Here is a 14,856-nt window from a genome sequence, read left to right as displayed (position 1 = left end):
GAGCTGGTGACTTTGGAGGCCAATCTGCTGCATTTAGAAAGTAAACGTATAGATGATCCAGACGCCCATGCGCTCGCCCAGCTAGAAATTACCAGACGGGGGTCTGGTAATTTCAACAACACAACCAACACAGTCTGATCGCAACTGCTGGCTGTCGTGCACCGGCTCTATGAAACGGGAGATGGGGCGGGAAAACTCCTTGCATGGTTAGGCAGAAAGGAGCTTGAGGCAAGGTGGGTACGTGCTATTAAGGATCGCCAACAGGTGTATATTACACCCACATATATAGCAGGGGCATTTACTAAGTACTATAAAGACCTTTACACAGCCAAAATGCAGGTGAGCATAGACCATATCACTCAATATTTGGACGCAACCAATTGCCATTGCTGTCCCAAACAGATAGAGACAGGCTCAAGGAAGACCTCACTCTTGAAGAAATTACTGAGGAATTTGTTTGGCTAAAATCCGGTAAGACCTCTGGTCCGAATGGACTTCCAGGGGAATTTTTTAAACAAAACAGTAGTATATATGCCCCGCACTTATTACAGATGTACCTGGACTCCACGGAACAAGGGTGCTTGCCTCCGGATCTTCAGACGGCCACTGTGGTGGTTATCCATAAGCCTGGGAAACCGCCAGAGGAGTGTGGATCCTACCGTCCCATATCCTTGCTTAATGTCGAAATTAAAATTCTGGCCACAGCACTTGCGACGTGCCTCCTGACGGTCATTGCCTCCCTGGTCCACTGTGACCAATCTGGATTCATGCCAGGGCGAGCGACCCGCTTTAATCTGCGACGCGTGGCTAACTGGGTGGACACAATTCAAGGCCGCGAGGCTCAACATCTACTCCTTTCTTTAGATGCCGAGAAGGCATTTGACACCATTCACTGGCCCTGTATGTGGTGTGTTTTGGAGAAATTTGATTTCCGCCCGTGTTCAGGGAGTGGCTGGTTCTCTTATATAATGCACCTGAAGCTAGAGTGCTAGTAATGGGGTACTATCTTCCAACTGGGCTATCTAACAGGGTACCAGGCAGAGTTGTCCCCTATCGCCCCTTACTATTTGCACTCATTTTGGAGCCCCAGGCCTGTACAGTTCGATCTACCCCAGGCTTAGGGGGCTTTCTCGACGACTCCGGCCACCTTGCAGAGGAACGCATATGGTTTTATGCTGATGATATTCTGCTATATGTGACGGACCCAGCTGAAACTCTTCCTAAACTTCTTCAACTCTTTGAAGATCATGGTTGTCATGCGGGGTATAAGATTAACTGAAATAAATCCACCTTGTACCCAGTGACAAGGGTGGCGACACCTTAGTCCTATCCGAGCTGTCTGAAGGTGTCTCCGGATGGGTTCCAATATCTGGGATTGTATATCACTACTCATACTCTGTCTTGCTTACAACACAATATTCTATATATCCTTTCCAATTTTCAAGAAGATATTAAGAGGTGGAGGAGACTCCCTCGGACGATCATGAGGCGGGAGGCAATGTAAAAAATGAACAATCTTCCACAGTTGTTATACATTTTACAGAATATGTACTTTAAAATACCAGATGGCATATTTGAATCCCTTGATGGGGAAATCCGTACCCTCCTTTGGGATGGGGCCCACCCACTTACAGCGTTGCAAACGCTACAACGGAATCCGTATAATGGGGGCCTGGCCCTACTGGATATTAGGGCCGACTATAGGGCAGCACATCTTATTATAGTCAATGAACGGGGCCACGCTACGGGTGATCATCCCGCTTACCGGTTGGAGCAACTTCAATTCCAAGATCATGCATATCGACATTACCTGTATGATGGGCCGGGTACCGCCCGCCTCCTCCTGGCCACGCAACAGACGGTAGAAGCGTGGAAACGCGCAGAGAAACAGATGCAATGGGACAAGAAACCCACTAGGCAGACTTCACTATGGGCAGGGACCCGATTGAAGGAAATTAGGAAACTGAGAGGTTTCCATAGTTGGGACTTAATAGGAATCTCCAAAGTCGGACATGTCCTGGACAAAGGCAAATAGGCGTCCTTCACCTCCCTGCAGGCCACTTACCAACTTCACTCGAACCAACACTATGCCTATCTCCGGTTTCGGCATGCCTGGCGAGCCAAAGGGCTTGCGGAGGTGACGCTCTCTGAATATGCACCTTTAGAGGGAAGACTCCTCCAGGAAGAGATTCCTTATAAGGCTATCTCACTAACCTATAGGACACAAATTAATAATATTCCTAATAACGTAGGCCCGCTCAGGGTAAGATGGGAACGTACTACCGGCCCGCTAGAAGACCTTGATTGGGAGGCCGCCCTTATGCATCCCCGTGAAGTGGTGATCAGGATGCGACTGCGCCTTGTACAGTACAAAATCCTTCATAGGGCTAACTTTGATAGGACAAGGCCGCACGCGATTGGCAGAGCAGAGTACCCGGAGTGCCTGCGATGTCATGCAGAGCGGGGAACATTCATACACACACTCTGGGAGTGTACTCAGATACAAATGTATTGGTACACAGTGGTGCGGGAATTGAATACTATAATGGGTGCTCACCTGGAGGTATAACCTTGCTCTATACTATTGGGGATCAACACGGAAGTAGATCTTCCACGATATAAGCTTCTCTTGGTCAATTTGGGATTGGTAGTTGTCAAAAGAGACATAGCTCGCTACTGTGGCGCTTCCCAAAACCCTACCATACAGGAATGGAGGAACTGTTTAAATATGTATATGGTGGCGGAGAAAACAACATATGTAGCGAGGGATGTCCTCGAACATTTCATAAAATATGGACTCCCTGGTTACGGTACTATGACTTGGAGATTGAGTTGGGGGAGTAGAGCTCCAGCCTGTCAGGGGGACTGGGGGGGGGGCGGAAATTGCACCTTGACTGTCCTACTGCCTGCATTGTCAACAGATCTGTTGCAAGTTATTGAGGGGTCTTCCAGTATATGTATCTATGTAATCATACGTTGGGGAGCCCTGTCCTTGCTCTGGGAGGGGGTCAAGATCTGTTCTATCTATCAGCAATTGTCAATGTGTATTGATGCCTGGTTATCTCACACTCATGAGTTATGTAATTATTTTTAAAATGCAAATGAAAATCTTAATTAAAAAAAGAATATGGATGGGCTTTGATTCCCTGCACTAGTAAATTAAAAATAAAACACTAGTCACCTACCTTCCCCGTGTCATGAATAATAATAATCATCGTGGATTGGACTTTATTTTGCCATATAAACAAAATAGTACATTAAAATAAATACTTCTTAAATTAATTAAAACATTAACCCACAATCGTATTAAACATAATTACAGAGTCAATGTTACAGGTGAAAATAAATTCAGCCCGCTGCTCTTCTGGTCTCGACTAAGAAGAACTGAGGAGCTGGCTAAGTATGCAGAAGGGATGGATGATCTACTCTTGCTGGACACAGGTAATAAAATAGGATGGCTAAAAAAACTGAAGGATTTGGCCATCAACCTGGGTCTAAGAGAGGCATGGGAGTCTCAATCCCCGCCACCCAAAGCCGTTATTAAAAAACTTTATTGGGATTGGGTCCAGAGTGAGGCCACGAGGGCTACGAATGTGGGTTCACTTACGGACAAATTTTTATCAATTAAGAGTGTAAGGAAATTGGAACCCTTTTTAGACCTAATAACTAAACCGTGGGATCGATCGCTGTACCTGAAACTGCGCTATGGGACGCTTCCAGTACTTGATTTCACGGCAAGTTGGTCGGCCTCTGATGCCCTCTCACGTACATGCCCCGGCTGTGCGGCCCCCAAGGAATCGGTGGCCCACCTGTTGTTTGCATGCCCAGCCTATAAAGGGGCGAGGAAGCTTTGGCTGAAACCGGTCTGTAGGGAATTAGGGCTGAGGTGCCATAAACAGGCACTCCGTGTCCTCTCTACAGACTCTTCGTCTGCCCTCATGATCTGTGGGGTGGCCAAATTTTTGGGAAATGCATGGCGGATACGCTCCCGTTTATTAAAACCCCGGGGGGCCCTACTGGTCGATACTAATCTGGTTGTGTTGTAAATCTATCAAAATGAGATCTCCCTGTTCTTATGTATTTTACAAATTTTTATTGGTAAATGTGAATTGTATATGTATATGTGCTCTTTTATGGTGATAAAATTGCCGAATAAAGATATTTCAAAAAAATTAGGATATTTGTCACCCTAACAGGTAACATTCACTCTTCTCGGGTCAACTAGGAAGACATATGTTAACAAAGACTTTGCAAAAACATTTTTATATTCGTAGGCTGTCAAGAACAACTGCAGCAAACATGCATGGAGTGATTAGGAAAGCGAGCTGACCGACCCAATAACAATCTTCTAAGTTATGAACTGTCTGGATCGCGTTTATGCCAACAATCACAACAAATAAATATACTTGAGAAAAGAGATCAACCGTGAAGTGCTACAACGTAGCACGACTTAAATCGCACCTGGCTTCCATCCACCCAGTCCAAAAATACGGTTCCCCTAAAACCGATAACAATTAAATGCAAACATTATACATCCAGATAGCAATTCGGACACTGCTTTTAAAATCAGTACGTTTGCTCATATTCCGCTCATGATGTCAGAAACCCACTAATAAAAAGCAAAAAAAATGAGTTGTGAGTTACAATACAAATAATACGTGTGGTAGTGCAAACACGCCCAATGACAGTTGCACTTAGAGTAGCCATGTCACAATCCATGTCGGAAGGACATGATGTTTTCAGTCCAGACCATTCTTTTTACGGCACAAAGCGTCTTGGTCCTCTTCTACTAAAGAAGCACGCCTGAAAAGAATTCTCTGTTAAGGGAAAGAAGCGAAATAAAGACGTTGGGTGCTGTCAACCCCAAGAGACCGAAAAGGTTCCAGCATTCCACGGTCCGATTACATTTTTGGTAAGAAAAGTGCGGAATAACGGCAAGTAAGGGTGTGAAAATATAGTGGTGCCTTGTGACAAGTTAACACAAACAGAAACTTTTCAGGATGCCTCTTAGTTGGTCCCAAACGGTAACTAAATGAGCAGCTACAATGCAAGTGTGAAACATGGGACCTGTGTGTCGAAAGTACAAGCAGAATAGTTGCAAGAAACAAAAGCAAATTTAAAACTGGTATTCTTGCACTCATTTCTTACATCTGGACATAAGTGACACCCTACCCCACTGCCTCCCAGACAGACTTCACAATAGCCCTCTTAAAAGACATTCTACCCACAATCCACATGCCCCATTAATGACCCAACGAAATTCATACACGTCACCCCTAACCCTGAATGGACTCCATTGGCTCCTCTTAACGGCCCTTACCCTCTTCAGGAACAGCTGCATCATTTAGAAAGCAAACACAATGAGAAGATGGCCCTCGCACTGAAACTTTTCAGACACGCACCCCCAGTAACTATTGGATCCAGGTTAAATCCATCACCCAAGTTCAGACCCAGCCATATGCAAATCAGTCTTGATCCTGTTCCTCGTGGGAATAGTCCAGCTTGAACTGCCAAGCCAGGTCTTCTGGACCAAAAACAAGCATCATAGGACGGGTTTCGGGGTAACACCCCTCTTCAGCAAGGCTAGCTTGAATCCAGTGGCAAAGTGAGCAAGGTCCCATTGACCCCACAACAGAATTGGCCCTACTAGGGCTTACTAAAGCTTTACCCAAGTTGATCTGTCGATTCACGTAAATGGCCCTACTGCTAGCCAAACGCCAGGTGGCAATACGATGGATGTCACCACTGAGACTACGTGGTTAAAAGACATGGCCTATTGCCACAATAGCATTGAGGAATGCAGTAACCTGGTACATCCTAGGGCATGACCACAGGGAATTTTGGGAAACCTATAGAACCTACTTCAATCGCATAACACTACGCCATCCCTTCACAACTCAGATACTAGAGGGTGCTTGTTTTGAACCATTCCCTCAATCAGCAGACAATGCATGTATGTATGTATGTATGTGACAGGATAAACAGCCGTCACCCCGCATCCGTAACCCCGCATGCGGTTACAACGCAGTTGTAAGAATGACTGCGTTGTGACAACCCATACCATTACCCCGCAAGTCGTTACAACGACTTGCGGAGGGGAAGAAGGTGTTGGATTTTAATTCCAACACCTTCCCTACAGTCCACACAGACTAGAGTTGGAATAGTAAATTTTACTATTCCAACATCCAGCGCCCCCCCTCCGCAAGTCATTGTAAAGACTTGCGGGGTAATGGAATGTGTTGCTACAACACGGTCGTTGTAACAACCGCGTTGTAACAACATGCAGGGTAATGGTATGCGGGGAAAAGCGGCATATTCATGTGACAGTGCCACTAAGAGCGGGAATAAGCATTGATAGTTGATTATTTATCTTTGATGTGCCTGTATGTATGCTATTGGAATTGTAACCTGTTATTTACTTGCAATATTGATGTCAATTGTGCATAAGATGCATATAGGTTTTCTTTCCTTGCTCACGCAAAAATTAAACTGTATATCTCTCTAATTGTGAATTTTGTACAATTCTGCCTGCCATTAATAAAGGTTTACTGCTCTGCAAAACATAAATAAATAATTTGGGTACTTTTTTTCTTTTTAGTTACTGATCCGAGTTGTATCAATTACGAACGAGTAAATAAATGTGCAAAAGTATTGTTTTTTAAAAGCACCCGGGGAGAGGAAGCAACATGAAGGAGGGTGGGGGGACAGCGTAGCTACACAGGGGAATGTGGAGGCAATAGCAAAGGAACAGAGGAGGGAAGGAGGTAACACTCAAGCAACATGGGAGAGGACACAAAAGTAACAGTTGGGGGAGTGCTGAAGGGGATGCGAAAGCAAAGGAGGGAGGGCAGCACAGAAAGCATCATAGAGATTATGGAAAAGCAACACAGATGGCGTGGGTAAGGACAAGCAATAGGTAAAAACACATGGGCGAGCTCAAGAGGAGGATGGTGAGAAGCAGTCTGGCAAAGAGAGCAACATGGAGTGCACTGGAAGAGAAGTACATGAGGGAGACGGCTAGAAAACGCACAAACTCTGAGTGCTTCACACTAAAGAAATAAGCATTGGAATAGCCAACAGGTCTCGCTTTTGGGACGTTATAAGTATTTAGTTATGCAGCACAACATCCTTGGGGTAACAACATAAACTGTGGGAAGGCTAAACACTTATAAGTTCCCAAAGGTGAGTCCTATTGGCTATGCCAATGCTTGTTTGAATTTGAAGAGGCACTGTCATATTTCACATGATGTTGGTATAGGATTTACAAAGCAAGCATTTTCAGGGCTTAGCTCGTGCACAGGCTCTAAGATCCAAGCTAGACCCCTGGATCTCCCTGTTCATTTATAAGGTCACCCACCTCTAGTTTGCTCGGGGGTCGCAATTACCATTTGGATGGTTTTCACTGCATCCGGTAATTACTGGGTGCATTTAAAATCTCTAACTTCATTAAATTTCGTCCGGTCAATCCTGCCAGAATTGAACAGGGGAAAAGTATATGCATTTACCGTACAATTATGATTTTTGTCCCGAAAGCACCAAAATCTGCATGCTATAACCTTGACACTCACAATAGGTGCTATTTACCACGCCTGATAAATAACATACCCTAATATCGTTATCTTGGGTGATTAAAAATAGACAAGCCTGAAGTCGGACAAACTCTGAATCAGGATCATTACCCTCTCCGTATCTGTCCTACCAGAAAAGAGCATACGTCTAGGCTTTTTATTGCACCCGCTCATCAAATGATACGCCTCAATCGCCTTCAGATAGGGGTACCTGGAGTGTCACTTTCTAAACCGCACAGACAATTAGTTGGATATGTTTGTTGTGTAAGGGACAAGAGAAACTGGTAGAATTAAATTGTAGGAGATGGTATTTATAAGACATCTTTTGGATATACAATATTGCATATAATTTTTTTTTTATTACACAAATGCCTGAAGAGTTACTAAATGAACAAGGCTTTCGGATTTAATATATGCATTAATTAAACATTACAGAAACGGATTTGATCGCAACTACGCAAACTTAGCTCTTTATTTAAAAGATTTTGAAAGACCTTTTTTGTTTACATTATGTTTTTGACCCACTGGAAAAGTATACAATGTGCTGCGAAGCAAAATGTTATGCACACTCCTCTTCATAACAATATTTTCCAAGCACTGTCTAAAGCATAACAGTTACTCAAGCAAAGCACATCGGGCTCTCAAGTATTTGGATATGTTGGGGATATGCGCGCTCTGCTCTGGAAATGCTACCAGCAAATGCCTCTCCTACAGTTTCCTTATCACACACTCACAAACAGCACGTATTTTCCGACTAGCAATGAGGTGAGCATTCTGGATAAAATATAACAGAACATTTGACACTATTTTTTCCATATCAAGATTCACTGCTTCGGAGGACCAGCATAATTCTGAAAAGTGGATCACAGACAGGGCAGAGCATGACAGGGGCAGTGAGTGGTGTGAGGTAACCAGCTAAGGATCAGTGCAGTGCATCTTTCAAGTGTCCCTTCTTGCCGTCCTTCAACTGTATCCTAAAGTACAAACCAGGAATATAAGGGGAGAGGCAGTTCTAGCATTACTGGTAGGACGCAACAGTTGGAGTCGAGCAGCTCAGGCAGAGAGGGCTACAAGAACAGTCACGCTACACCTTCCCACTCTCAGCATCTCCACGCCTGCCACCGGCCTACTTTTAAGGAGGGCCGAGAGATAAGGGATGGTCGCAGAGATCTGCTGCGGGGTCGGCACCCTCCTCATTCGGGGATCAATAGCAAACTGTCACCGCATAACCTATTTAAAAGCAGGAACGCCGAGCCATGAACGGGAACTACGGACTAGCATGCTGCAGAATGAGAACCCAGATTCCAGCTGCGCGATTGATAAGATGAGTTTACTGTGAAAGTCTGCAATACCTTGCATGGCCCCAAAAAAAAAAAAAATGTTGTACTTAGTGGCTAGGTCAAACATACAGGAGCGTATTCGCTCGGTTATAAGCAATGTGAGGGTTTTTGCGGTCTGGCTCCACCGAGCATCTGACTTTGGGCCTGGAGAACCAGTGTTTGGGTCTCGCCGCCAGCTGTACAAAATAAGCGCCGACAGCTGAGAGCTGAGACACACAGAACGCTCTTCACTACCGTCATCACGTGTGCAGAACCGAGCCCAACTTGGAGACACCCAGCCGGCGAGAGTGCTGAGCTGGAATGCAGCAATGAGGGGTTATTCACAGGCTACAGTACGGGTGAAGCGCCGCAAAAGAGCATTTTAGCAAAGATGCGGCAGATCCGTGTCCACGCAGGAGCCTGTCGCCAGAAAGAGAAACTCAATTAATAACAAGCACTGAAACACAAAAGCGGCCTGCAGCCGCGAAAGTGAAACAGTACGGGTTAACAAGTGGGAGGAGTGCGGCCGAGAGAACACACAGCGATTCCCTTGGGGGAGCGATCCTTGGGCACCATCTGTTTGGAAGCTAATTACAAACAGATGTTGCCAAAGCTCGCTACCGAAGGGGAATCCCCAAATGTGCACGTGTTGCCATTGAAAGCAATGCAATGCGTGCAAGTTTTTGCCTGAAAAGGCGAAGCGATTTCTAAAGGTCTTTTTCCAATGCAGCGCGCATGCGCTGCGTGGGCGAGACCTAAAAAGTGGTGCTTGAAAAGCAAGCAGTGGAACCTGTGATGACAGCCAGTCAAAGAGACTGTAAAAAGGCAATGCGCCATGGAAGGGACAAACATGAGATTGACAAGCTCGGACGCGAATAGGAAGGAAATAAGACTGACAAGGAAAGTCAAACTATGAGGAGCAATGGGCGAGCTTTAACCCCCTCTATTTCTTGGTAAGACACTAAATGCCTCCCAACAGACCTTGCATGCATTGTCTAGTAAAGTCGACCTAAAAATCCACAGTAAAAATTCTGCTCCCCTGTGTGGCGGGTACTAGAGATCTATTTATAACTGAATATCTAACAGAAAATAAGCACTCGCTTCAAATCAGTAAGCATACATTAAGGACAATATCGTATTCCATGATGGCACTGGCTATCTGCGATCAACAGTATTATTTCCCTCAGGAGTAAATTTATAGAGTACTGAGCCAACACAACCTACGATCTATACATAGCACCAAATCCAGCAGCAAAACTATCCATAACAAACGGATCAAACAATAGTAAGAAATCCCAAGGAATGAAACGGATAGATACCAGTTTATTGAGACATTTTCAAAAGCATATTCACAACAGACAGGTGGTGTAAGTGGTGTAAAACGTTGCAATGGTCAGAATAACGACTGATGGGTGTACACAAAAGCAACAAAGTGTCAAAAATGATGAACAGTCTTTTCAGTTTCATATTCAGAGCGCACTTGCGATTTCACTGTATCCCACAGGGGTCGGCATAGAACCCTTATGCATGGGTGAGACCCTTTCCTATCTGGATAGTGTAATGTATTGCAAGTCTATCATTGCATACTCATTGGATTTCCGGTCAAAAAAACTTCCAATAAGATTCTCGGTGTAGGCGACAGTGTGGCGGCAGAGAAGGCCCATTCTTACACATACTCTGGGAGTGCACCCACATTTTTAAATATTGGAAAGCAATACTCCACTGTATGGAAGAGACCTTGGGACAAAACCTGGCCCTGGAGGCTAAAAGAGGTTTGTTAAATATTTGGGAGCCATCGGACATGAATATGTTTGCCAAAAAAAAACATAGCTAGAATGTGGGGGGCACATGAGGTTCCATCTGTAAATACCTGGATGAAGGATATGGACTGGTGTATGTTTAGGGAAAAAACTGTATATGTCTCCAGGGGATACCCCAAAAAAATAGACACAAATATGGGGTAAATGGAATACATACAGAGGGGATATCTGTACTCTGCCGCTTCTTCCCCTCCTCCCTTCCCTGGATGTACCCGTAGTAATGTATAAAATGCTTGCCTCATGTATTAATGGTAGAAACCCGAAAACTCAGAGGTTCACTAAAACTCATCCTGCTCTCCGGCACTATTTGCTTGGACTCAGACACTACTTATGATGTATTAGAATCCACTTCTGGTTTGAGCATCATGTTTCTGATGCGGATGTAGAGGTGCTGCCTGCCTCTACCTAAAAATAATTAATGCGCCCTCTTATATACGTATCCCACATGGGTCATAATCCAACTCTAGCTTTAAACTTCCAATCATGCACTTCCTGTTAGGAAGAGTGCTACCCATCCAATAACTAATTTTGGCAGTTGGTCACTGGTATGAAGGGCTATATAATTGGGAACACAATACAGCGTCACTCTATGGGGCAGTGTGCAATACTTAGGCAATGTCCACCTTCACAGGTCTGCTTTCCTGAACACCCTCCTACAGCTCATTCAGCTAGGACCCTAAACCCAGTCACTGACACTGCAAAGGTCCTGAGCCAAAGAATAACCATCACTGTCCAAAAACCAAGGCCCAGTTAGAGACATCCACAACTAGATAAAACTTTGTGCATTGTTGCTTTTCCATTGCCACACATTGCGGCAGTGTCCTGCCATCCCTTTATCCTGTCTCAGAATCCTAATGCTTGCAACAACCCTACCACAATAAAAGTGTGCCCTTTATATCCTCCTTGATGAATGGGGAATGGAACCCAGCTCCATCCTATTCATCGTGTAAAAGACACTGAAGTCTGTTTGATAATGAGGTGGTTCTGTATCATAATGATGGCCCTTTTGCTTGGAACTTAAGACCCATGAACAGCCACTCAGCATAACACTAAAGTCTTCATGTTCATTTTGAACCCAACCCCTCTTACGGAATCACTGGGTTGGTTGTGCAACATGGAGCATGGGCTTGTTGCACCACACAAGTGAAGATCTTCCTGCACCTCACTTTCCTTGTACCTTGGGCATTATAGCAACCTCATTAACACCGAACTGTTTTTCAGCACTCAATTATATCTAATTAAGTTCCACTGCTCCACCCTAATATCAACCAGAGACATAGTTCCTAATCTTTTCTAGAAAGAAAACACTGGACTTCTTCTTGTCAAAGTTTTATGCCCGTTTTCACTCCATATGGAATGATCTTTACGCCTTGTTGTGGGTTCAACCGTGTCCTACCAACACCCTTTGACAATTTGCATGTATTCCTGCTGGGATCCTCAGATCTGTTAAATCCCTCTAACAGGATTCTGATGAAATACTGTTGCATTCATACCTCTCGAGCTCAAGAAACTACACCAACCTCTCCTAACAGGATAGTTTGGACCTTCTCAAGCAGCTCGGTGCTGCCGAGAACCGACATTTACAAGAACACTGTCCTTACCTATCCAAGTGGGTCACGCTGTGCATTCTACTGCCAATACTCTATACCCACAACACTCCATCCTTTCAGTACAGTGATCTCTGCTGTGCTCTGTCCCTTCATGATGCAGAGACCTGAAGAACACCTGCACAGCATACCCGTTGCAATTTGTTATGCAGGCCTGTGAACACGTGCTATAGGATCAGATGGCACACTTGTGTCCATGGACTGAGCCCACTAAGGCATCAAGGCTGCATTATTTGCATTCTCTCCCATTTGAAAGGACCCTCCACCACAATAATAGTCCCCATCATGTGACAAATGTTCACAGAGTTACTAGGCCCTGTTGAAAGGAACAGCAGGAACAGTACACCCAGTGAAAAATGTTACATAGGTTCTCAATCCTGTTAATGTCTACCTACATGACACCTAGACTGTGACTTTACCATCCTCTCTTGTACAAGCGAACTCTTTACTTCAGGGCTCGCGATTCCCATCCTTCCTGTGACTCCTCCTGCAAGGTCTTAGCTCTCTGACAGCTCCACTCGGGCCACACACCACTGGAAAGACAAGAAGGACCCACTCTGACATTTATCGTGCAGGTCACATACACCCTACAGAACAGACCTCGAATACTTGTCATCCTTCAAGTACAGAAACTGCGACACCACCTCCGAAAAACTTTGCTTTTTGTAACGTGCCCTCCAGCATGGACTTGGCTGCTGCGACACCCACTTCTACGAACACCTTGTGACACTCGCACTCCTCCTTCCAGTACGATCTTGTGGCTTCTGACACTTGCTGCCGCAGGGCAATTTTGCATGGGCCTGACCTGTTGAATGGATCCTGCGCATTCCCTCCCCAGTGGGCCACAATTCCCGTCACACCTCTTTCTTTAGGTACTTCACATCCTTCCCCAGACTCCTGCGCCCTATAACACTGCCTCTGGTAGACCGCCCTGTCAGTCCTTTGGTAACCACATCACATCTGAACGGGCCCTCTCCCCCAGTGACACTCCTTCCTTTAGACATCTAACGCCCTCCTGCAGGTGCACTGTCTCCGCTCCTGAAGCCACCTGATGATAAGCCTAGTAGTTTCCTCTACCGCAAACACGTTTTACATCCCCACTGCATTAAGACTGCGCGGTTTGAACGTCGTTACTACATCACCTCCTGCAGGGGTCATCCAACTCCCCTCTCTCCTCTCCTACACTTGCACTGCTCTGCCGGCACAATCACAGACAACAGTTGTTAGAGCACCCAACACGTCAAAGTTATGACCAGGGTCCTCGATCGTTTAACCACAGGCTAACATCAAAATGCATTGAACTTGAATACGTTTTTGGAAGACATGGTATGAAACTTGTCACAAGTTTCTGGGTCGCAATATGGACAAAATGAAGATCAGCTCATTCAAATAAAGGATTACTTTAAGAATGCAGTGGGTCATTTTAACTTCCCACCCGCCCACTTGCGGGCTCAACAGTCTAGAGGGCCTGGGGTCTCTGTCTCTCACCCGGGACATGGTAAGGTCCGTCATCAGCTCATCAAACGCCCGCGTCTCCTCAGCCTGCTTCTGGTTATGTAGAGCGATCTTCTCGCTGAACTTGCGGGGGTTGGAACTACTCGAGCCCGGGGATGTTGCCATGGTGTAGGCCGCGGGCGGCGTGCGCTGGCTCCGACTCCGACTCTTAGTTTCGAAGACGGACCCGGCCCGTTCAGCCCGTCATGAGTGCCAGGTCAGGCGGGGCAAAGGCCCCCCGAGAGTCAGGGTAGCGGCCCTGGACCGCCACGGTCGTCGGCGGTTCCCCGTGGAAAGACGGGTGCCATCAGAAAAGTAGGAGCCGTCCTGACAGAGTCATGGATCAGACAGTAGCCAGTCCGGTCGAAGTGCTGGATCAGATGCTGCTTTCGAGCTACAATTCCTCGTGTGGGTCCGCTCCAGATCCTTCCGTCAAGATGAAAGCGTTGTAAGAGAGCGGCTTACACTCACCCCCGGGGCCCAAGTACAAACAGCAGTGCTGCGACAACAAACAGCCGAAGAGCACGACAGTCCCGGGGCAAGCCCCTGCCTACTACTCCGCCCCTGACTTTTCTAACCCGCCCAGCCTGCCTCTGACAGGGGTTAGCCCGGCCCCTAGTTCGTCTCGGACATTGCTACCCTGCCCTAGCCCACCGCTGACATTTCTTACGCACCTCCATCGCGCCTACTGACAGTCATTACCCGCCCCCGCAGCACCCACCTAGTTGTCTGCTCTGCCCGCTTCTGACGCACCCACCCGCCCTAAGACTACCTGCCACACCCCTGGGCCACCCCCAGCCCTGCCCTCTCGCCTACCTGCCCGAGGCTCTGCCACCTCCTTCCCGCCCACACTCCTCTCGCGCCAGCACGAAAACGGCCACCGGCCACCAGAACACCCGTCGTCCCCGCCGTCAGAAGAGGCAACAAGTGGCCGTCAACAGGTAGTCTCATGTTTCGAAGAATAGAAACACGATCTCTCAGGAACAATTGTATCTATTTTTCGCTTGTTTTAAAAAAATATTTATTTAGATTTTCATAGAGAGCAAAC

General features: G+C 46.2%; 1 protein-coding gene across 6 annotated transcripts in view; it reads right to left on the bottom strand.

Annotated features, from left to right (window-relative positions):
* Positions 1-14,567, bottom strand: part of CRTC3 (CREB regulated transcription coactivator 3) — a 1,134,508-nt gene extending 1,119,941 nt beyond the window's left edge. For 2 of the 6 annotated variants that reach the window (XM_086958216.1, XM_086958217.1), the window contains exon 1: positions 13,803-14,334. Coding sequence is in view for 4 of the 6 variants with exons in the window: in XM_086958213.1 (XP_086814339.1) it covers positions 13,803-13,934 (132 nt within the window). In the remaining 2 variants the exon portion in view is untranslated. Of the gene's footprint in view, positions 1-13,802 lie in introns of all 6 variants that reach the window. The other 4 variants (XM_086958213.1, XM_086958215.1, XM_086958212.1 and 1 more) reach the window with 4 other exon arrangements.
* Between the last annotated feature and the right edge of the window lie 289 nt (positions 14,568-14,856).

This window comes from Lissotriton vulgaris, chromosome 2_1 (genome assembly GCF_964263255.1).
Source record: "Lissotriton vulgaris chromosome 2_1, aLisVul1.2, whole genome shotgun sequence".
In the NCBI taxonomy this organism is placed as follows: domain Eukaryota; kingdom Metazoa; phylum Chordata; class Amphibia; order Caudata; family Salamandridae; genus Lissotriton; species Lissotriton vulgaris.
Note: the sequence above shows the minus strand (reverse complement) of the source record. Positions and strands in the feature narration are given on the sequence as shown.